Consider the following 25,178-nt stretch of genomic DNA (forward strand, 5'->3'; position numbering starts at 1 on the left):
ACCCATTCGCAAATGGGAAGGGGTCCCCACAGGAGCCCTTCCCCTTTGTGAGTGCTTGCGAAAATATTTTTTCAGAGCAGGCAGTGGTCCCACGGACCACTACCTACTCAGAAAAGAATTAAAAACTTTTCATTTTGAATTACATCCCGTTTAACGGGATGAGATTTTAAAAAAAAACTGCTTTATTGAAAAGCTGTCAAAAATGGTGGTCTACTGTGCCCAGAAGGCCACTATCCCTGGGAGTGCAGCCATTTTCAAATGGGTCGCAAACTTTGACCTGCCCCATAAATATTAACGAGGCAGGTCCCTTGCAACTCATTTGGGAATCGCAAACACTGTTGTACAATTTGATTTTGCAACTCACAATTTGCAATTCGCAAACGGATCGCAAATTGCAAGTTGCAAAACAAAAAGCCATACACTGGGCCCTACATCTCCCCCCCTTCTTAAATAAAGGCAAAAAAAAAAAACATGAACAAATAGCAGCATTACATTTCTTCGATCAGCCATCTAGATGGTCACACAGTTCGGCCGACTGTGTGATATGAAGTAGTTGAAATGTAGCTGGGGTGGAGCCTGATGGTATAGTGTCTGATCAGGGCTTTCAGGTGGAACAGACTTCTCGGGAGCTACAGGCAGGGGCGGCTCCTCCACGAGGGCAGAGGAGCATCGCACCCTGCCAGCAGTGACAGTTGCCAAACCTTTACAAGGAAGCAATAACAAACAGTGTTAGTTATCGTTTCCTTGTAAAGGGGCGGGGCCACAGGGTGACAAGTGTGGGGGGGCATGGGGGAGGAGTGCTCAGCACTCCCCCGCAGAGCGCATGTGTGTTTGGGCGGCTGTCTCGGGCCGGCCAAACACACATGCGCAGTGGGCTCTCTCCAGCCCAGCAACAGAGTTGCTGGGCTAGAGATAGCCTAGACAGGCTCCCAGTCTGCCTGGGAGCATGCTGGCTGGGCATTCCCAGCCAATCCTGATGCTGCTTTGAGCAGCGTCAAGATTGACCGCAGGTCAGGCTGGGAGCCTGTGCCTGCCTCCAGCCAGCAGAGTAGCAGGGCGCAGCATAAAGGTAAGTTTATTTAAAAAATATATATATATTAATATTTTCTTCCCCACGTGCGACACCCCACCCCTTTTAAACACCCACGAGCCACGACTGGCTGAAGAATCCGATGATCAGCTAGCCAAATACTTGAAATGGAACCAGTCCCTTGTGATGGATTTGCCGGGACGGTGCACCGTTATCATGTGTCTTTTGTGCTTCACAACTTTCAAAGGTTCAACATCAAATGGACGATGTGTCTTTTGTTTTCCCTTGAGAAGAACCCAGTCACCCTCATCAAGCACCAAATCTTGAGTTTGAGAACGTTGATCATCATAAGTCTTCCTCTGATGTTTGAGCAGTGTCAGTAGCACAAACCTTGCCAGCATTCAGGGTTCATTCAGGGGTCCACTGCGGCCATTGGGTTCTTATAGCTCTCCTGAACATCAGGGTGGCAGGAGTCTCACCAGTGGCAAAGTGAGGGTGTCGCCTGACAGGCCTGCAGGGCTTGAGATAATGCCCGACTAAGCTCAACTCCCTCCATCGATGCACGTTGGATCACTCAATTCAGGATCCCCATGACCCATTGGCCTGGGACCACAAGGGTATACTTTTCTGATTCTTGACACTCAATTTAGTCAGAAACTCTTTAAACTCCTTGCTGTTGAATGGCAGACTATTGTCAGATTTGAGAGTGTCTGGTATACCCCACACTGCAAATAGGTCATCCAGCTGCTCAATAAGATTGTTGTGCGTTGTTAAAGACATGTCCTCCACCAGAGCAAAACGGGAGTGCTAGTCAATGACCACCGTAAGTCGGAGCCTGTTTGCTAGGGGCCCAAAGAAGTCTACGGCTACTCTTTCCCACGCATTCACGCAGGAAGATCAGACATAATTAGTGGATGCGGGGACACCTTAGGAGACAGGCAACTGCATAAAGGACACTCCTTTAATTCCCTCTCAACTTTCTCATCCAAACGAGGGAACCACACTCACCCTCTCAAGGCCCTCTTGGTGGCTACAAAGTCACAATGTTCTTCATGAATAAGTTCAATGACTTTCTGTTTCAGACTCGCAGGTATAACAATACAGGATCCTCTTAGCACAATGCCTTCTTTACTGACAGACAGTTTATCTTGGACATTTCAATATTCTTTAAATTTAACATCGTCACTTACAGGCCGAACACTGTCTCCATGATTGTGCTTAAATTATGTTTGTAAGGGCAAGCATGTCCTTTTTGGCACTAGTAGCTGCAGCAATCTGATGGACAGGCCGCTGGCATGTTCAACTTTATGATGAAGTTGATGTATTCTTCAGTTTTCAATGTTGTGCCGTGCCTCTGTAGGGGTACTCGTGAGAAATAGTCTGCAGGGTTTGATTCATGCCTGGCTTATGCATAATTCAATAATCATACTCTTGTAAACACAACCCCCACCTTCCAAGGCGAGCAGGCAGCTTGGCATTTGTATTTCAGAAGATGGTGAGCAGTGCTTGGTGGTCTGTGTTGATTGTGAAACGCTTTCTATACAGAAATACATGAAAGTGCTCACAGGTCCACTCTACAGCTAGTTTCTCTTCTTCCGGCTGGGAATAGGGACGTTCTGTGTCAGACAAGTTTCGACTAGTGTACGCCACAATGTGTCTGAGCGTGTGGGTTTCCATTATGCTGAGAAAGGATTGCTCCCAGCCCCACCAGGCTCGCATCAACAGTGATCTCGGTGTGCAGCTTCAGATCAAAGTAATACATCTCAGTCGCATTTTCGATTGCATGTTTTATGCTTTTGAAGCTGTGGTCATATTCAGAGAGCCATTGGAACTGGACATTTTATTTTGTCAGATCTCGCAATGGGGCACTCACTGTGGCAAAGTCATAAATGTACCTTGAACAAATAGCTGTCCACGCCAAAGAAGAATCATCCCATGGTGACATCTTGTGGGGGACTGGTGGCTGATAGTGCTCTCACTGTATCAGGATTCAGAGTAATTCCTCCATAAGAAAATACGTGTTCAAAGAACTTGAAATTTGGGAGATTCACACTTTGGCATTTATTGTGAGACGAAAATCTGTAAGTAACTGACACGCCTGCTGGAGAGCCTTATCTTGTTCCTTCCTTGTTGTTCACAACACAGCAGTATATCATCACTGTAATTGAAGGTATGTGTAACAGGTTGAATCATTCTACATATAAGATCTTGGAATATTTCTATAGCAGATGACACTCCAAAGCTCAATCTTTTGTAATTGAACAAACCAAAGTGAGTCGAAAAAGTGGTAATGTACCTGCAGTTTTCTTCCAGTTTGAGTTGATGGTATCATTTGTTCAGGTCAAGGCGGAAGAAACCTTTGGCTCCATCCAGCTGTATGATTATATTCGCAATGAGTGGACCAGGATGTCTCTCTCGATTGCTTTGTTGGCTTGGCTCATTTCCATGCTAATGCGCACTGCGTCTCCACTGTCCTTTTTTGGCACCACCACTATGAGCGACACCCATGGTGTGGGACCAATAGAGCGTTTGATGATGTTGTGTTTTAGCAAGGCTTCTAATTCCTTCTCGACTGCTTCCTGTAGATGCAATTTGATTCGGTGATGTCACTGTGCAACGAGCCGGATGCTAAGATTAATGTGGAGTTGCACCTTCATTGCTTTGAGCCTTCCTATAACATAAAACAGGAATGGGAACTGAATCACAATTTCAGATTGCATATTTTGCAATTGATAGTTATCAGTCCAATGTCAGCAGCAGTTGTAAAACTAAGTAGGCATGCACTGGATGGAGTACCTTCAAGAACGTGGATTGGGCCTGCACAGACCTCTTCTTGTGCCACAAGGTTGCCATGAACGATCCTGGACTCCTCAACAGTTTGGAAGCAGCCCACGTGTACACTTTCGTACTGGACGCTGTGAGTTAAAGTACAGGCGACAAACTTAAATTGGTTAACTCGCATGATGTTGATTAATGACCTACTGTCAATCACAAAGGATATGGGACAACTATTGACTTTAATTTTGATCTTGGGGCAATGTCCATAAGATTTCTTTTGTTTCATTAACTCACTTGTTTGTTGTTGTTCTATTCTTTTTACAAGTCATAAGGCCCACATGTGCATGTTGATCCTTTTTTTTAATTTTTTTTAGACACTGCACATTCACCCTCTTCACTGTCACTCAATGACATAGAGTGATCCTTGCAAGATGAACAAAATGACAATCGACTTAGTTTTCACCTGTCAGAGCCGGTTGCTTTTGGTCTTTGTGGGTGTGGTGAAAGTACTTCTGGAACCTTCTGGCGTCCATTTTTCTTCTCACTGCGACACTTGGATTCTCCTTTTATTTGCAAACTGCCTTGTAGTAGTTCCCTTTTCTGCAAACACTGCATGTTTGCCTGATGGCTGGACATTTGCTTTCATGTGGAAATGAAAAACCACATCAGAAACACAATCTTTCTTTGAAGATGTTGACTTACGGGCAACTGCTTGGTGCTTATGTTTACTCTTCATGACTAGTTGATTCACTTTTTGTTGTTCCCACTTCTATGGTGGCAGCTTGCCGATCAGCTAGTTCCTCGGCTCTGGCAGCCGTCAAAACTTTTTGTAGACTGAGGGACTGATTTATACGTTTCTAGCGCTGCATTAGCTCCATTTTTTGACACAAAAGCGATGCAAAATTACAAAACATTATTGAATTTTGTAAGTTTGCTATGCTTTTGCAGCAAAAAATGATGCAAATGTGGCACTAAAAAGTATAAATCCGGCCCAGAGCGTCTCGCGCAACATGCGTCTTCCGACATAGTCTGTCAAGCATCCATCAATGACTGGAGGTGCATGACTTCTTCATTGTTAAATTCACTAAACTTACAATGTTTGATGAGCACATCAAGTGTCTCAACAAACTCAATTGGCTCACAAACTTGTCTCACTAGATTGAAAATGTACCTTTCCCAGTAGACATTTGGCATTGTATTCAGCTTGGCTCCTTATGCTTCTTTGATAGGATGGCACATCATTGTCTCCGTCTGTGAGATTTTCTATATTACTTTCACTCCATCACCAGCAAGATTCTTGAAATATTTACTGATTTTCTCGTCACTGACTTCTTCCAGGACGTCTATAAAGTCATCGAAAGTCTTGGTCCACATGATCCATCTGGCACCAATATTCTTTTTCTTGGCAGTGTTGAATGGCAGCAGAGGTTTTATAAAAGCAATAGAACCGTACTCAGGGGTGTGGAATTTAATAAAATATGTACTTGTCCTGTAAAAAAATAAATACATCTACTTGTCCTTTTTGTGCCATGTAGTACGGCAACAAATTATGGCAGCAATCTCATTATGTAAGAGCTCTGATAATAGCCTCGCTGATTATGCCAATGCTACTACTACAGTAGGGCCTGAATACTTGCAATATCAATCCCTACTATAGCAATTTAAATTTTGCTACCTTTCCGCAGATCTGCATACTGGGGCTGGAGGAAGCAGTAAGCAATAGTTCCAGGGCTGGAACGCCTTTGAGTCTGCAAAACTAACTTGTTTTAAGGACTTTCACCAGCTCTTCTTTAATCTTTTCCCATAATGAGAAAGTTTTGAAATGTACTCCTGACAATGGCAGAAGTAGAAGTTCTTCCAGGGTTGGGAAAAAAGTGGTTGGAGAGAAAGTGAACTTGTAAACGCTCAGATTTTCACATGAGCATATCTACCCATTTATATTTGCTAGTGCAAAAATACAGTTCAAATATTTTCTAGGAGTACGATTTCCTGGTCTACTTCTGTAAGTTCTTGTCAACTGATGAAAGCCACTAATTAAGACACATACCATGGGTGCACTTGTGACTTTCTTTAAGAATTGGTTCCCTAATTAGGTCTGGCGTTAGCTAAGCCATTTTGTTTTTATTGAACTTCTATTTCTCTCTCTATCGGCTGCCTTTACTCTGAGTGACTGCATTCTGCTCTTCAACAAGGAGCATATTGGCACACAAAGTAGTTTTGTTCAGTGCCAGAAACTACTGTGGCAGTCAGTGGTGTAACAAAACTGGCAGGGGGGAGGCTTTCCCTGCAAAGAACATCGAGCCCCCCCCCTCTCCAGACTCACTCAGGGCAGGTGTGCTGTGCTGGGGGGGAGCCACCTGGAGTGGGGGCTGCAGGGCCTCGGTTACACCACTGGTGGCAATGGGTGCTTTTTGAGACCAAAACCGTTTTTTCTTTTTGCCAGTGTTTGTTATAATGGTGAGAGCCTGGAACTCCCACAACAATAAAGTGTTACAAAAGCCATGTCACAATAGAACGCGCATTGACAAACCCAAAAGACTCACAAAAAATGTTGAATCAGTTGGCTTTGCCAGTGCTTGTTTATTTTCATGCGTCCCATAATCTTGTTGAAAATAGTTACATTGATTTTTCCATTAGGAATTTATTTTGGATATACAGACATGCATCAACACATTTTACGAAATTACACTTCACGGAAAAATCACCTACATTTTCATAGTAAAACAATTTTTTCTCCTACTTGCATTTTTTTCTGAACCTTTTATTTTGAAAGAAAAGAATCATCACTCTTGCTTATAAGCTTCTGCAAACACTTACATCTAATCAGAAAACATTCTGGGAGCATTATTCTTAGCCTCATATTGTTAAACATTTCAAACGTGTGTACACTTTATTTTTATTTTTTTACTAGAACCACTTCCAGTAGTGTAGTGTCACCTTAAAACATTTATTTACAACGCTCACCCTAATAATGAAGGCTTTTCATTAATGAATTATAAATACAAGTTCAGACAGCATTAACTTATGGACACGCATATTACCTCAACTGCAGGCAATTTCCTTCTCTGTAAACTGGCAGCCAAAGGGTTTGTGCTGCATGGATTGAGCCTACTTGTCCCAAGGACAAAATAAACATGAAAACGTGTTGCCCTTGACCCCAAACAATATGTACCGGGCGTTGGGAAACAGGAATTCCACATTGCTGCGTACTCCATGCTTCTGTGGCAGCCAACTGAAAATATTCACAATTTCGAAGGTGGCTTTGGTGGTTCCTACAACGACCAACAATTTGGCGAGCACAAACCCTGAGTTCACTCTCCAGTCACCTTGCCTGATTTTGAGTTTGTACGGCCGGTGAGTAAGTTAATTTCTTGTACCTGGTTGTTGTTGCCTTTTATGTTGTACCGGATTGTCACTGCCTTTGGCGTTCTCTTTGTATTAAGGATGGTTCAGGGCTGTAGCACAACACTGTTCTCTCAGCCTGGCTGGCAAGTTTTGACAGGCTTTTTCAACACAGCTTCTCTGTCAGGCCTTCGACTTCTCCACGAGGCCTCGTACGGGCTAGAGTGGCGCTTGCACTCTATATACGCCAACTGCAGGCTTCTCTGCACCAGCCTGGACGCACGTGGCACGTGGCCTGGAAGCAGTTTGCTATATTCCTGCAAATTCAGGGAGAGACGCCTTATTTCTTTGGGGCACGTATCCCCTACTTGTCACCAGCTGTCACGTCCTCCCCAGCCCAGGAGCATGCACGGGACATGCCATACATTGAGCTTGTACTTAACATCTTTATTCATCAGTGTACAACAAACAACTGAATTTTCATAATCTCATAACCGTTAATGGCCACACCTTAACACCTCCCAGAATGATTATATAATCCCTTCATTGAGTCCGCCCCAGGCCGCGGTGTCCTAATACTCACAACCATAAGACACTACAATTATGAATGAGGAGTGGCCAAGGACTAAACATACAACTATATTTCAGGTTGAGGGAGAATGGGATATCTTGGCAAGTGTATTGGGGGAAACTAAGACATGCTTTACTTTGTAAGGTGAGCAATCCTTGGGTGTGGGAGCAGAAGGAAGGTATTTGCTGCTTGCAGAGTTTGGAAAATACTACCTTCTTGTGGTGGTCCTCCCCATGCTTGGTTGTACATTAGTAGGATGGTATGTGTTGAACCGTGCACGGTTTTGACCCACTAAAGCTCTCATCAGCACATCTAATGAGGACTGCATTTACTAATATTGTGGACACTAACAATTCCTCAAGTATATTCAGCATTCGTAATCCAACCCTGACACTATGTCTCATCCACTTACCCTTACTGCCACTTTAGCCGGTTCTCTCATATAGAGCAACACAGTGTCATTTTACCTCCCCTATTCAGGTCTTGGATTCTTTTGGATTTGTGGCTCTTCTATTTCAAAATATGACATCGCTTTTAAGGGGCCCTAAACTCCTTCTAATGGGAGATGTTGCCATTTTGTGATCAGGTGTATGGCAAACCAATATGGTGGAAACAGCGAAGATTTCTGGACAGGGAGCCACGTTTGAGCCTCCAGACAGGTTACCTAAACATGCATCAACTCCTTCTTAGCTTCCCCTTGCCTGGGCATACTTTGATCAGCCATATAAGCTACGCCCCAACTTCTCCTTTCATGGTACAGTGGAAGCATAAACATGTATAGCCTAACTCAGAACAACTCTCACCTGCATCTTGGTGCTGCTTTCCGATGGGGAACAGTGTCAACTGGTGCTGTGGAGACTTGTTCTGTCGAAATGCTGCTGTTGGAGAGGCAAATCCATTCTGGATGGGGCTATACCCTGGCACTGCTGGCTCGATGGTCCACTGTGGAGCCCAAGACTGAAAGCTGTTCTTTGCAGCACTGTTTACTGTGATGTAGTTGTCCCCATTGCTCACTGGCACCCCTTCTCCATGTCCATTCTGGATGATGGTTTGGTTAATGAAAACAGCTTTATTTTCTGGGAAAGATTGGTGACAGCAATTATAGACATTTGTGCAGCTGAAAGTAAATAACCAGTTTAATTCATCATTTCACGTAAATCGGCTCTTCAACAGAATTACTTGGATAGCTTTCTTTGGGGCACATGATGCAGGAAAACGTGCAATGCCAAGACAACATTAAAGGTATCTGACTTTTAAGAGCAGCAGGGAATCAGGTTATGTATAGGGTAGGAGCAAACATGCAAATTAATACCCACCATAAATTACTAGCAGCACTAATGCAAGATACATTTAAGATAATTAGGATGGGAGTAAAGGAGGTGGTCAAAAAGATAGAATATGGCATAACCAAGGATGCAGAGTAAAGCAATAAGAAATATAAAATGTCTTGGTTGTTACCCAAAAAAGTAAATGAACAATTTCTTCCTGACCGGAAATGTATCTTTTCCAGTTTTTGTTACTATTTATAGCATTTTGTGTTTCCAAGTGAACTTGCGTTGTCTACTTTTTCCGACCGTTCCATTTTACATAGTGATTTAATTTTGTTTTCCAGTTTTGACAATGTTAACATCGGTATCCAACATAATTAGAATGGCTCTCAAGCCCAATTGGCTGGGATCTAACTTTTTACAGCAAACCAGAACTGTTTTCATCAACTTGGACTCTTTTTGCAATGTTTAACTGAAGGCAATATAACATCCGATGGAAACTCCAATAGGTCTTGTCTCACTCTACACTCACAGGCACATTTCACTCCCTCCACCCTTACTGCTCCAATCATGCCGGACAACCCTTATTCCGCAATCACACATTTCCCCCTGTAGTCAGTCAGATGGCTTATCCTGCAGTTGCAGAATACACTGTTCACCCTGCATTCAGAAAATGCATACCTCTCACCATGCACTGACAAAACACCATGCTTTCATTGCTCTTAGATACACGGCTCATCGTGCACTCACTCAGGCACACTGCTTACTGGGTAAAAGCCATTATGGGACAATTGGGGGAAAGATGTGTAGGGTGAAGATGTGGTGTCCACTACTGTAGACTGAATCATCCCAAAATTGGTGCTGCATATAAAAAAATAAAATAAAAAAAAAACACAAGGCTACCCTCCCTTCAAGATATGGCACAATGGAATGCGTGGAAACAGAACAGCCCAACAGCATCTTAAAGCTGCTGGCGCACTTAAAAAAAAAAAAAAAAAAACATTTTTTTTTTAAAGAAAAAGGATGGGAAATTAACAAAATACAATGAAATAAAACCTGCAAATGCTTGTGGTTGGCCATCCTTGACTGGAAAAGGAATAATAAACTTCAGGAAAAACACTTATGATGACAGTAAGGGCAGCAAGAGGCTCAGCAGCAGTGTATGGGGCGCTGTCTGACCTTCTAAACAAAAGTAAAAACAAGAACTGGCAAAGCCAATAGGTCTCATCTATGTGAAAGCTTTTGGCCTAGCCAATGTCTTTTAGCTAAGCAGTACAGAAGTGGGTCTGTTCACGAACAATAGTGACATACAATAAAGTAAAGTAGAGTGGCGTAGAGAAGAGTGGTGAGGAGAGGAGTGGCATGCAATGGAGTGGTGTAGAGGGGAGTTGAGAGGTAGAGTAGAAGGGTGTCGAGCAGAGTGGCATTGTGTGGGATGGAGTGGCATGGCGTAGAGTGGCATAGCTGGGGTGGAGTTGAGAAGAGTGGAGTGGAGTAGGGCAGACTGAAGTGGTGAAGAGTAGCGTGGCATGGAGTGGCTTAAAGTGGCATCATGTAGAGTGGTGTGGCTCAACAGATCAGAATGGAGTGAGGGTAGAGTGGTACTGTGTGGAATGGAGTAGAGTGGAGTAGAGGGGTGAAGTGGCATAGAGTGGGGTGCAGTCACACAGTGGTTTAGAGTGCCACTGTGTGGAATGGTGTGGCAAACATTAGTACAGAAAGCAACATAAATAAGAAGCCTGTGTTAAAAGTAGGAAAGCACATTGCACATCCAGGAATAATACTGAAAACGTTTATAAAATAAAAATAGTATGTTGCAAAAATACAAGGAAGAACAAGGACGAGGAAGAACACATGCACTTGGGTCATGCTTGAGGGAGGAAGGAAACACAAGAAAGGAAGGGAAGTCTATGGGAGCTAAGCAATCTAATGACTGCAAATGAGAGTTTAAAAAAAAAAAAAAAAAAAACTATTGGTATGCTGTGGGTGGGTTGTAAGCCCACTGAATTGTTAACAATACATCTTGCAGCACAGCACATGCCCTGTGCAGGTGAGACCAATTAAATAAATGGTCAAAGTCAAAAGATTGCCAAAGCAAAAAAAAAATGAAAGAAGAGATGGGCTGACAAGCTCTGGAGCTTAAATGTGATTTTTGTTGGCAGAGCACAGGAAAAACCTGGTCACTGAAAGGGAGATGCCAATAGCTTATGTCAGTGGGTACATTGTCCCATGCTATATGCTGTAGTGGGTTGAAGCAAAATGTGAATGACAAATTAAGGGGCCAGTGGTTAACAACTGTTGATCTAAAGCCCCTCTACAGAAGTATACAATAGATGTTTTTATTTATTTTTCAGAAACAAAATACACTGATATTATTATAAATATATTTTAGCACCAATATCCAACCTTGAGAACAGGAAGCTGCCAGTGGAGTCCACGTCTCCTGCTGGTATGCAAGACAATTGGTCACGGGAGCGGCTTCTTCTGCTTGACACCACTGGAGTGTACTCTGCTGCAAACAGTGGTAACCATTTTGCTGTGATAAAGGGACACTGTATATCGCAGGTTCGGCCTCTTCCGGATGGTATCCGTTCTCCTCCCTGTGTCCATTTGTGATCACACTTTGTCCTAAGACCACGTTCACTGTGCAGGGGAAACAAAGCAAACATTTTCTACACATACTAGGAGTCAGGCATGGAACCTACAATGCGCAAAAGCAATTTGAATGGTGAATGGGACCGGAGGACAAGCATACTCCAACTGAATTTCTTAGCTAGACCAAACAAAACGGTCATTGCAAACACGCAGAATAGTCTACAACTGTGTATGCTTTTGGGCAGGGCTGTAATGAATGCTACATTTGCTTTAGCCTTTCAGATAAAATGTACTGCAAAAGTATACCCATGACAAGTCATCATATTCCATTAGAATTTAGAGAGATAGTAGACCTTGAATATTTAACAATAACATGGAAGATAAACCTCTTGAAACGTATGAGTCCCATATGGCTGACTGACGCCCTGCAATTAGAAGCACCTCATTAAGAAAATCTGACACATTCTTACTATTTTATACCTCACGCTAAGCTGATCCATCACTGGCAGGAACATTATTTACAAATAGGGACCCACAATACTTGCTCACAGATTGAGATGTAACTCATGCATGTCTTCTCAAAATGGCAAACTGAAGTCATCTGTTTTGGGGGGGAAAATCACTTTTAGGTCTCTTTGTCAATGAGCGTGAAGTAATGTGAAAGTTGGGACCACTTTACAGGGATTCTAAATAGCAACAGACTGATGATATCTGCCAAGAAGTTAAATAATCAGTCAACTAAATGGGTAGCAGACCACAGTGCAGAGGACAATCCAACAAGAGAATCCTCTTCTGTACAGCCTTGTCTTTTTTGCTTCACTGAGTCAGATATAGAGCTCAATGTCCACCCACTGTTCTCTAATACAATCAATATAGAAGGTGAGAGACCTTTTGGATCCAGCCAGTGGAGTCTCTCCTTATCCTTAGAAAGGTGAGGGGGAAGCAAAGAATGCCAGAAGAGTGCTAATCAGACCAACAGGAAAGGCAATCACAGCTTTTAGAAGGAAGGAGGATCATGTTCGCAGAACCAGCGTGCCTGGATAGAAAGTGGTGCAAATTAGGTTGACAGCTCAGGCTTGTAACTCGCTCACCTGCTGTGCTGATGTTATGGCAATAAGAGGCACTGTCTGTAGGGTAAGGAGCTGGAGAGAACAGCTGTGTAAAACTTCAAAAGGGGCAAACACAGGAAATTTGAGGGCTGAATGTAAATCTCATTGGGGCATAATGAATAGAGAAGAGAGAGGAACGTATATTACAACCCCTTAAGGAATCACAACTGGTGACTTGAACAGAAAAGGCTGATCTAGCAACTGTAAAAAGGCTGCAAGAGCCACCAGGTGGCCTATATCGGTGCCCAATACAAGGCTAGGGATACCATTTTCCAACATTTTTGGTGTCAGTGGTGGGATCCAGTACTTGTGTTTAAAGTCACACTACAGTTTTAAGTGAAATAAGTTTGAAATCCTCTAAACTGACCTAGAGCAAAAAAAATTATTTTTAAATGTTGACAATTTTTGGTAATTACTTCATTTTTGATTTTTCTAAATTGTTCTGATCAATTGGTGCCAAAGTTTTTTTAAGTGACACAAAAACTTAAGGGAGTCCATGGAGCTTGATCTGTCTAGCCTACCCACACTTACTGCAGCTGAGCTTAGGGTGTTGTGCGGAAAGATGGGATTGCCTGCTGCTAACAACCTTAGGAAGGCTGTGATGGTCAAGTCCCTTAAAGCCTGGGTAGTGCAGAAAGTCAGAGAAAGCTTCAGAGGTAGGAAGGGAGAGTGAAGATGTCCTCTCCAACCTCCAGGAGGAGGAGGCTGATTGCCTCACTGTAATCTCAGTGCTAGGGCCCCATCCAGAGCTAGTGGGAGGGGTGGGTCTATGGTATCAGACCAAGAGGAAGCAGAACCGGACCTCAGGAAAAGGGAACTTGAGGCCCAGGTAGTCCTCAAAGCTTTGGAGGCAGAGAAGTTGGCTATAGAGAAGCAATTGTATATAAGAAAGGTTACGCCAGCATCTAGTGGACTCTAGGCTGAACAACCCCAGACAGCTGGGGGGGGGGGAGGGCAGCTGATGAGTGGTTGAGAACCAGGGTGGTTGTCAAGTCCCAAGGGGAAAGACTCCAAGAAGGGGGTTCAGGTCCCCAAAAGCCTAAGGAGGGAGGTGGTAAGCCCACCACAGAGACTCCCTCTATGTCCCAGAACCCTACGAAGGAGGGTAGTAAATCCCACTCCCACTCTGACAAGCAGAGGCAGGGAGACCCAGGGTTGAAAAAAAAGGCTCTTGGATAGTAAGGCTTGCTTTGACTGTCAGCAGACAGGTCACTTCAGGGGAGATGCAGCCTGTACAAGGACCGTGGCTAGCACTGGGCTGTCCAGTCTAGCCATCGAGGAGGACTTCTCAGATGAGTACCCCGAAGCATTGGACAGGGAGACAGGACCAGATGGTAAGCTGGTGATCCCTGAGGGTGGGAGTAGGCACTTTCACTCCATTCAGGTGAATGAGGCCCCTTCCACTGGCCTGAGGGACACCTGTGCCAGTCACACCATAGTGAGTGATTGGTTGGTGACCCCAGACGTGTATGTCCCAGGAGAGACCAGGAAAGTCCAGATAGCCACAGGGGAGGTCACCTCCAAACCTGTAGCCATAGTGGCCCTAGAGAGGGAGGGCATCCTTGACTGGTTTAGGGTGGTAGTCAGTGCTGATCTCCCCCTAGATTATATCCTGGGAAATGACCTCCCAGAGGTGAGTCTGGTTCCAGATGGGGTGGTTGCCCAGGGCACCCCCCCTCCAACCCAAAGTTCTGGGAAGCCAGTCCCTACAGCTAGAGAAGGAAAGAAGAGGAAGGGTAGGGCACTCTTAGACAGTTCCAGGGAGCCAAAGGCCTTCTACCCCTGTGGGCGGGGGGAGCCCAGAGTTGGCACTGATGAGACCTCACCTGACCCCAAGGAAGTCCTGAGTAGTCAGGCAGCTGTCCAGATGCAGGGTGTTGCCCCTCCACTGACAGAAGGAAGAGTGGAAGGAGCGTGTGCCACAGGATGTGGTAACCCCCCACTCTAGACAGCAAGAGGGGTGCCAGGACCCCAAAGTTGCCCCTAAAGCAGCTCAGCCACCTGTCAGTGGAGAGCTTAGGGTGTGGTTCTGGGTACTGACAGCTGTCAGTAGCCTCTGCTCTGTGCTGGCCTTCGTGGCAGCACTGCACTTGGCCTGGGAGGCAGACCCAGGGCCAAAAGCAAGTTGGGCCCCTTGACCTTGTTGGTCATGGAGGGGTTGCTCAAGTGTTGGGTGACCTATGTGGGTAAGCTAGGTGTTGTTCTAGCAAAGTTAGGGATAGGGGAGGTGGGCACCTCACTACCCAAGTTGGCAGAGAGAGAGGAGAAAGACCCCCCCGAGGGACGTTTCAATTTAAGATAGGTCCTTTCACTGTGGGGATGGGTACACTACCTAGAGGGAGTGACCATGAAAGGAGGAGGCACAGCCAGTTTTCTTCACGGTCTTCCTCGCCTGACAAGCCAGGAAGACTCTCCCAGGATTGGGCTGAGTCTCCTGGGCGTGTGGGCTGGGTGGTGGGAGGGGGGGGGGGCTTGTGTGAGAAAACAGGGCTGATTGCAGAGGCCCCCTAACCTTTTTGCCCCCGTTTTGTACTTTTTGCTGGTGTTTTCCTGACTCTGATGGTGCCCTGGGTACTGCTAACCAGTCCCAGGGCCTATGCTCTATATAAAACGAGTATGCAAATTAGGCTAATTATAATTGGCTAAGTCAACCTACCTACCTATAAGTCCCTAGTATATGATAGGGCATGTAGGTTTAGGGACCCCCAGCATAAGTGGGGTTGGGTGCCATGTAACTATAAGCAGGGGCCCTAGAAAATAGTTTTATAAGCCCTGATGAGGTAAAATTGCCAAATTTGTGTTTCACTCATTGTAGTGAATAGCCTCCATAGGCTAGAATGGGGAAACTATTTTAATTTATGAAGTCCCCTTAGGTGTCAGATACCATAAGTCTGGTATCAAACTAATTTTTTTTATAAATCTCACAACTTACAATTGTTGGATTTAATTTAACTTGTGCAGGTAAAGAGTTTTAAACTCTACCTACAAAGTTGCCACCTTGGGCCCTGTAGAGCTCTGCTCAGATTGGCCAGCCTGTCTTGATGAGGTGTGAAGTAGCCTGGCCTCAGCACAATGGAATGTGCCTGGGGGAGAAGTACTTCCTTCAGCAGATGGAAAAGCAGGACGGGGAGGGCTGCCAAACTGGTCTTCAAAGGCAGGGAAGGACATTTGGAGCAACCCAGCACGTCCCTCACATCCTGCAAAACCAGACAATTAGGTGCCCCCTTGATTAGATTTGGAGAGGGCAGGAGAGGGGTGTGTTTATGATTTTTAGCCACACCAGTGGGTGGGCTCAGCCAAATGTAACCTCGAAAAATAATTTATAGCCATGATGGATTTTTGAGGAATGTTGCTCACTGAGATTGATATTTGCCATACTTCCCAGGAAGTGGTTATCACAGGAGGAAGGACCCTGCACCAGATTGGAGAAACAGAATCCCTGTTTTTCATCCAGGAGTAAGGATAAAACTGGTAGACCTGCACCCACACCTCAGTTCCCTACTAGATCCCAACAAGGAAGAACGTCAGACGAAGGATTGCCCTGCTGGACCCCTGACCTGCACCTGGACACTGCACTCTGAAGGACTGCGCCAGCTGCACACTTGTGCTTCACCACTAAAAGGACTTTACCCGTCTTCTACTGCTTCAAGAAGGGACTCTGTTTGCTACAGGTACAAAGGAGCTGCAAAGAGTCCCCTGCATCAAGTCCTGCAAGCAGAGCCCAGCTGACCAGCATCCAATGGCCATTTGAGGATTCTGACAAGGTGCATTCTGGGAATTGTAGTCTTAACTCCCAAGGAGCAACTCAGAGCTTCTGGAACCTTGGATCAAGTTGTGGACACTTCAAGGACCCAAACAAGGACCTCTGGAAGAAGATCCTGAAGTTTGGAGACGTTTGGAGCAACTCCATAAGTTGAAGAGGTGCATTGTGGGAGTTGTAGTCCAAAACCCCAAAAGGCAAGACAGAACCTCTGAACCCTTGGCTGGTGCTGTGGACCACTTTCCTGAATCAAGAAACACTTCTGAAAGTAAGTGTGACAGTGTTACCTCGTGGGTGGCCTGAACTCTGGACTTTGTCCCTTTCCAGTGTGATCTTTTTTAACCCTTTGAGCGCTAGTTGCTTCTATGCGCTAGAACACATTAATTATTTAAAAATTCATATCTCTGGTTCCCCTTATCCGATTTTATTTGTTTGGGTCATTTTAAAGAAAAAATATATATAATCTATTTTTATAAATTGGTGTTGGATTTTGATCGTGTTTTGTGTTTTGTGATTTTTAAATGCTTTACACACTAGTTTCCTAAGTTATGCCTTGTCGCTCGTTGCCAAGCTACCAAGGGTTGAGCTGGGTTTAATTTATTGATACCTAACTGGACCTAAGTGGAGGTTGATGGCCTAGTGCTAAGTGTAGGTACTTACCTTCCCTTATCAATAGCCCATTTTCCAACAATAGGCTAGTAGGGACGCAAACAACAAAACCTCATTTTGTCATGGATTTGGTCAATCTGTTTAGAAGCACAACAAGACATACACTTAAGCAAATCTGTATATGCCTGTCGTTTAGATGAGGGACAGCTGGCTGCCAAGATGACATCAACTTTGGGAAGAAAGTTGAAAGCTCACTGTCACCGTACAATCTCCAAGTATGGAAATATTGGTTGTGCAGGTTTGGATGCAGAACACTGCCCTACTGTTTCAACAGGAGATCTTCTCAAAAGGGCAGTGTGATTGGATCAGACAGATGCTCACACCCATGATTTTGGGATACCATACTCTCCAAGCCCAGTCTGGGGCCACTAAGATGAATTGGGCCCGGTCCGTCCGGTTCTTCAGAACTCAGGGAAGGAGAGGTATTGGTGTAGAGGCATACAGGAGTCCCCAGTTCCAGAGCAGAACATGGCTCCGACTGAGAGATGCTGTAGAAACTCCACTGCACAAAAGCAATGATAACACGCGCTGAAAAGACCCTGAGCGACCTTCGGATGTAACCGCTATTCATAATCCACAAGGCATCACCAGCTCAGGTCGTCCGCTCTGGTATTCAAGGAATATGGCAGGAGGTGAGTTACTAGAAAAATTCCTTGATGGTCTAGCCACGCCCAAAGATGCAAAGCCTCCCGGCAGAGGGTCCATGACCCCCAACACCCCCTTCTCGTTGCGGTACCACATGGTGGTGGTGTTGTCCATGAGCAACTGCACCAGCTTCTCTTTGGTGGATGGTAAGAAGGCTTTCAACTCCAAGAGGATGGGTCACAGATCCAGAAAGTTGATATGGAGTCCGGCCTCCATCAGAGGCCAGGCGTCTTTGATAACCACCTCTTCCAAGTGGCTTCCCCAGATCAGAAACAATGAATCAGTTACCACTGTGAGCTTTAGGTGGGTAGAATGAGGGGTTTCACTCTGTCCTGCAGCCACCACTGCAGATCTTTCACAGTCTCCTCTAAAATCTGGACCAGATAGGCAAGATCCCCCTGGTACTGTACTTACTGGCACTTCAGATCTCACTGCAGAGCCCACATATGTTGTCTGGCATGCTTGAACAGCAGGATGCAGGAGGCCATCTGTCCCAGCACTCTGAGTCACCCTGACGGAGGTCCTAGATGCAGATTTAAGCATCAGTCTCATAGCTCAAATGTCCTGGACTCTCTGCTCTGGGATATGGGTTTGAAATTGCACCATCTCCAGGATGGCTCCAACAAAGGGGTACATCTGCGAAGGAGTGAGGTGTGACTTTGGCACGTTGATTGTGAACCCTAACAAATGTTAAGAGATTGACCATAGTCTGGAAGTAGGTGACAACTGCTTGGAGAGGCCCTGCCTTCAACAGTGAGTCGTTGAGTTTGGGGAAGACTGGGAACCCTGACCTCCGAAGGTATGCTGCAACCACTACCTTCAATTTTGTGAACACCTGAGGGGCGGTGGTGAGGCCAAAAGACAGTACAGCAAACTGCAAATTCTCCTATCCCATCATGAACCAGTTAGCACCTGTAGGCCTGCAGGACGGGGATGTAGAGGTAAGTGTTCTACAGGTCCAATGCTCCAGATTGGAGGACAGCCAAAACCTGGGCTAGGTTGAGCACCTTAAATGTATCATTCTGCAGGACGGCATTGAGAGAGCGGAGATATAAGTGGGGATGAGACCTACGCCCTTTTTCGATATTATGAAGTAGAGGGGATAATAACCACATCCCACTTCCAGATTTAGTACCCTCTCTTGGCTCATTTGGCCAAAAGCCTTTGTGCTGCAACAGGGACAAACTATCCTCTGTCAGCCAGTCTGAGGATGACAGAAGGGGCAGCAGAGTTTTGAGAAATGGTAATGCACCACCCCGCTGAACAATTGCAGGACTCACTTGTCTGAAATTAAGATTGCCACCCCGCAGAAAACATCAGATGCCACCTTGGACAGATTGGCTTTGTGCCATCAAGGGCACCTACAACAGGCATAGGGGTTGCAGCAGCTGGCAGGGTGGAAGACTGGGCCACACTCTGCCCTTGTTGTCTATGAGTGATTGGTACAGCAGTCACAAAAAAATTGGGGTGGGGGTTGTTACATTGGCTGGACCTTTAGGCGATACTGAAAACCTCTATCATGGCCACAAAGAGGACACAATTGCTGATGCAGCTGGTATGGAGGTGCAGGAAGGCCAGGGGGAGTGAGCCATGGCCCTGCTGTCTTTATAGTGCTCCACATCCCAATCTGTTTTGTCCCCAGGGACTGGAAATGTTGAATGACAAGTCCACAAGACTGGCCTGAACATCCCCTGAAAAGTCGGTAGACTGCATCCACGCAATCCTGCGAAGGGCCACATTGGTGCCTATGGCTCCAAGAGAGTCAGTGTTGTCTAGCTCACAGCAGATAGCAAACTTGCCAGCATCACAACCATCCATCCGGCATAGTCAGAGGATAGCACAAGATTCTTCCAGAACCATAGGCAATACGTGGGCTACCAAGTCCCACAGAATGTGCAAGGAGCGACCTAGAAGGCAGCTGGTATTCACAGAGCAAAAGGCAATCCTGGTAGTTGAGAAGACCATTTTACCAAAGGTCTCTATCCTGTTTGAAACCCTGTCAAGGGGAGTAGCCTGCAACGAATTTGGATGAAACTTCCTGGTTGAAGCCTATACCCAAAGGCTCTCTGGTGTAGGGTAGTGGAGAAGAAAGTCTAGGTCATCCGGAGCAGGGAAATGGTGCCTGGCAACATGCTGATTGACAGGGGTACCTGTACAGGGCTTAGAACAGGTCTCTAAATGGTTGTTAGTCATCAGCGCGGGTGGCAAGAGCTTGATGTGTATGGACCTGTTCTCTGTCGAGCCCCAAACTTTAGGATTCCTCCTATTCTTCCAGGAGGAGCTCAACTACTGCTGAACCAAGGTTCCAGGACCTGGGAGGCGCCTCATGGGGGAATCAAACTAATTCCAAAAGGAGGCAAGCAGGGCTCTGGCAGGTCCAGTTCAGAAGGTCAGCTGTGCAGTTGCAGAGAGGCCTCTGGAGCATGTGTCCCTGTAGTTCAGAACAGGAAGCCAGCTAACTAACCCTTGAAGTCACTCCGGTAGCCTGGGATGAAGGAAGCATGTCCAGTCTTCCTTCTCAAACAGCAGGACAGGCCTCTGACACCAGGGCAGTCCTTCTGTAGTGTCCACACGTCCAGACGCGTACTGAAGAGTGGGTCTAAGGGTCCCAATTGTATACCTAATGCCTGCTTTGAAGTGGGTGAATCTTCTGGAGTTTTCCACCCAAAGAGGTGTCTGAAATGCCCTGGTCCCAGTTTGTAGTCACGACTGGCTAGTGTGAAGTTCTTTGTATGTCAGCGGAGGCAGTGTCTTTGAAGTGCAAGTGTGACATGTGAGGGCTCTGCTCTTCTCATCAAGTCAAGATGGCCTATCCTGAGAACACGCAGCTCCACTATTGTTTGGCTGTCTGTGAGGAATACACAAATGCCAACTACACCTAATCATGTTAACCAGGAAACAGGGTGTAGGCAAATGGTTAGGACAAGATAATGCCAACTTAACAAAAGTGGCATTTTCAGAATTGTGATTTAAAACCCGACTACCATTAAAGAAGATTGTAAATTATTATTATCTAGGCATGACATTTATAAATGCTCCCAAACAAAGGTTATGACTTATTAAATGTAATAAGGTAACCTAATGTTATACTCTGAGAGAGGTAGGCCTCACAGTAGTAAAAACAATGTATCTGTGATATAGTCACTATCAGGACACATAAAACTTAAGTACTTGTCCAACTTTTAAAATACATTGCACCCTGCACTATGGGCTGTTTATGGCCTATCCTACGGGAGACATATGCATTAAAAAGGTGGTTGTAAGCCTGGCAAACGATTTATTTTACCAAGTGAACTTGTCAGTTTAAAACTATACACACGCTGCAATGGCAGACATGAGACATCTTTAAAAATGCAACTTTAAGTGGGTGGCACAATAAGTGCAACAGGCCCACTATTAGCATTTAATATACAGGCCCTGGGTACCTATAGTATCACTTTACTATGGACTTATAAATACACTGAATGTGTCACTTGGGTGTAAGCCAATCTTACCATGTTCAAAGGGATAGCACAAGTGCTTTAGCACTGATCAGCAGTGGTGAAGTGCACAGATTCCTAAAAGCCAACAAAAACAGATTCAGAACTAAGGAGGGGTGAAGACAAAATGTTTGGTAGTGGCCCTGCAGAGGGCCAGGTCCAACAGACTTCTTGTGTTTGTTTTCTTTGATATGCCGGAAGATTTGGACCGCAACATCGATCTTTTGCGGGACAGCCCTCTGGAGTTGAACCAGGGCTTATCATGGAGTCTTGCAGTGTTTGGCTCCAAACAGCTCACCTTCCCAATCTCAAATGGCCTTGAGGTGCATCAAGGCACAGTCACTGAAGTCCTTAGAGTCAGGGCCTAACCCCAGGCCCCACAGTTAAACCACATGAGGGTCAGTCACATATGTTTGCGAAATTTCCCACATGGTTTGAACCGTGACATTTTCCCTTGCACACTGTAGAATTTTTTTGGGGGGAAAAAGTAGTCTCAAAGAGACGAGGTGTAGCTCCAGATTCCATATGTTGGTGTGGGAAGAAAGGAACGGATGTCAGCACGCACAAGTGGTGCCTATACAGGCCTGTGCACGTTACCTGACACAGAACGTTACTGATGCGTAACCGCTGGTGCCACATGCCGGTGCATAGGGGCACTGCTGAAGGGTTTCAAGATTCAGCCTGAAGCTTAGGGGGGATATTCAAAAGGTGAGGAATCTGTGGTTTGAAGTCTCTATCAGAATACTTCAAGCAATCCAACCAACACTTTTCTTTTAGTATGCTTAGCTCTGATGACATCACAGAATAAACCTCAGTCTTACTTACAGTCCCTTAACAGCCTTATATTCCTGGCTGAATAACAAGGAGATGGCAGAAGTGAAGAAGCTTACAGAAAGTAAGGATGACTTTTAGACCTCAGTTCACTTTGTTCTTGCCAAATGCTTTCCTGGTACTAATATCAGGGGTAGCAAAGGGAAGTGCCAAGGACAACCAGGGGCAATACCTATAAATTGAATTGACAGAAAGCTGGAAGAGAAAAAAATACAGAGAAAGAAAGATAAAGAGAAAGAAAACCACTATTGCTATTGTTCAATACATGGCTTTTCCCAAGTAATACAACATTAGTTAGCACTTCTGTGTAATGTCAATATGTAGGAGACTGGAGGCACTCACATGAAATTTTCATATGGAGGCTACTCGGCCAACATTCAAGGGAGCTTTAGGAAAGCTGCGAGCCCAAACTCAGGGCAGCAGCATTGCTAATGATTCTCTGCATGTAGAAGAAGGCAGCCGAACAACAACCCTCCATCTCCTAAAACATGTGGCATTGTTTGGGAGAAGTTGGCTAACTCTTCCTAATGGCTGCGCATCAGTGACATATGTGTGGACTGTTTTGGTGACATTTTGGCTATCCTTGTCTAATAATAGTCTTATCAGTGATACTTTATAAGCAGTCTTGGTGATAGTCAGTCTGTACCAGTGTAACAGTGATCCATCAGTGACATATTTGTGTTTTCACCACAATGGCTGCTTTTCTGAAGTAAATAAAAGGAGATACATAAAAGGTCATGCTGTCTTTGGGAAAGGTACTGCTGATTTTGGTTCCTTTGTAACAGAGGGCACTTACTATCTTGTTATCAAGTTATTTGTGCAACGGCATTTTATCATGTATATTGAAAAGAGTTTAAAGTACTACCATTACCGCCCCATGAACATGTATAATTGGTGCTACTTTTCTTCAATCTGATCTCTTTCTTGTAGAATTTCAGATATAACATATGATCATGAAACTACTTGGAATGTGCTTGATGGAAAAATGAAGAAAAAAAAAACCTATAAATTCTGAAAAAACAAACATCAAGGACATGGCATAACCACAGTTACTTAAATGCCTGCACTGCATACACACCAGAGGAAGGAAAGGCATGTCTAGCACACCTCAAAAGTAGTGTTATATAGCCTTTGTAAAATGCAATATTTGGCCTCAACACTGTCAAATATCATCAGCCGCAAACTACAGTGATCAGTCAAACTGCACCACAAAATAATTTTAATTAATAAATTACTATATCTGTGAACTTCACCAAGCTCACTTGATTACGGCTTTAGGTGGGCACACTCTACAACAGGGATGAAACATGTTATGGGAGTGCAATTTACCATGACAGAATTTTGACCATGTGTTCAATTCTGCTTATCAACTTGATGTGTTCTGCCTTAACATACAAGTGTTACCTGCATTGGGGTCCAGAGACAGGAACTCCAAGATATCTTCTATAGGTGCCTGTTTGGAACATGGAAACAAGAAACAGTCAGAGGGGCACTATGTTGTCAGAACAGTTAGGAGAACATGCATAACAGCCATTTGAAAAGGGATTTCTTGAGGGATACGAGTCTTTGGAACAGTCGGTTTGAAGACATTTATCCCAACACTGTCATTTCAATGCATACGTAGTATGCAAGTTGTGGCAGATAGGGACATTCAGAATATCTAAAACTTAGCTTCACATATCTGCAGACCAGGCCCTGTCACGGATATGCCCTCCCCAGCTCCCCAGTCACTGCTCAGACTCCACTCCCTGTCAATGGCCAGCCCTGCTGCTGGTCAAGTGAAGGAACTAAACCTTAAAGAACATCCAACAAGCTGCATTTTAGTTGCCTTTGAGAGGCCTGGTTTAAAATGAACAGGAATGAATAAAAATGTTTTGCATACAGCAGGCCCATGATCTGACCATTTTAAAGTGCTCAGTCAATAGAGGTGAACGAAAGGTTTCAAAATGCAGCCCAACTTCTTTTGCCTCCTAGTAATGACAAAGAAATAGGATGAAGTGTTCACTGCAGAGACAAATCTGACACTCCAAGCACATTACAGCAGTGCCGTTTTTTGTGCTGGACGGTTTCCTGATTTGCATTGGAGTAATGATTGGCTCTGGCTTCTCATAACCAATAGTGCTGCTTGAGTATGAGAAAGGAAAAATAAGGAGGAAAGAGTAAAAGTGAGATTTTCAATGCTGGCTCCTATGAGAACATTACCAGTTAAAGAAGATTAAGTAGCCATTTTTTAAATACTCGAATTAAAATCTTTAGCATGACTAGGAAAGTCGAGCATGGCTAGGATGGTTTAATATGGGATTCCACATTTAACATTTTCTGCTTCTGTTTTGGGCGGTGGCTCCACAGACATTCGGAGGAGTGGAGGGCAGTTTCAGATGTTTCCACATCACTAGGACTATTTAGGGTCAGAGACAGAAGGCCCACTTTTAAAGACAGACCCGGGTACATCTTTTGGATTCAGGAGTCCTTGTTTTTATGGTACCTTAGTTATCCTCTTTGTTTACCAACTGTCCCATCACAATTACAAAAATGCAAAGTAAAAAAAGTCTCAGTTTGAATTTAGAAACAATTTCTGGGATGCGTAGGCAGCGGAAGTGCCCATGGCGACATGGTTTGGTGTTGGAAATTGTATAACTGCTGTACAGCAGCTTTTCCTTGTCCCTATATTTAATAATCTCCCACTTTCCATCTTCCTTGGGAACATTTGTATCCATCTCAATGTTACGTGTAAAAAATAAAAAATAAAAATACAAAAAAATCTTTTCTAGTTCCCATTATCTTGTAAGGCACAAGAAACCCAAGTAACCTGCTTTCCCAGTACCTCATCAGGTTGAGGACGAGGCGTTTTAAAGTTTGGGATCTCCAAAAAGTCTGGGCTGATGCGCAGGGTTTCCTCCTCTTCCTCACAGTCAGGGAGGCCACTGTGATCTGAAAAAAAACCCACAAAAATAAAAAAACAAGAAACATAGTTCAAGTCGAGAAAGTAGTGGAAAAGACGTGCATCGGAGAATGAGGTGAGTCAGTGGTAGAATGGGTGGGAGAGGGAGATGGGATTTGAACGAGGATGAGGAACAATATCAGATCAAAACCTACAAAGG

At 44.7% G+C, this 25,178-nt stretch overlaps 1 protein-coding gene across 1 annotated transcript in view; it reads right to left on the reverse strand.

Moving 5' to 3' along the window:
* The window catches only part of LOC138284375 (interferon regulatory factor 3-like), a 55,872-nt gene that overhangs the window by 21,589 nt on the left and 9,105 nt on the right, over nucleotides 1-25,178 (reverse strand). The window contains exons 5-8 of the mRNA XM_069223082.1: nucleotides 24,902-25,008; nucleotides 23,482-23,530; nucleotides 11,396-11,632; nucleotides 8,525-8,797 (exon numbers count right to left, since the gene is read on the reverse strand). Of these exons, the coding sequence (XP_069079183.1) occupies nucleotides 8,525-8,797; nucleotides 11,396-11,632; nucleotides 23,482-23,530; nucleotides 24,902-25,008 (666 nt within the window). The remainder of the gene's footprint in view (nucleotides 1-8,524; nucleotides 8,798-11,395; nucleotides 11,633-23,481; nucleotides 23,531-24,901; nucleotides 25,009-25,178) is intronic.

The sequence above is a fragment of the Pleurodeles waltl genome, chromosome 3_1, assembly GCF_031143425.1.
Source record: "Pleurodeles waltl isolate 20211129_DDA chromosome 3_1, aPleWal1.hap1.20221129, whole genome shotgun sequence".
Classification (NCBI taxonomy): domain Eukaryota; kingdom Metazoa; phylum Chordata; class Amphibia; order Caudata; family Salamandridae; genus Pleurodeles; species Pleurodeles waltl.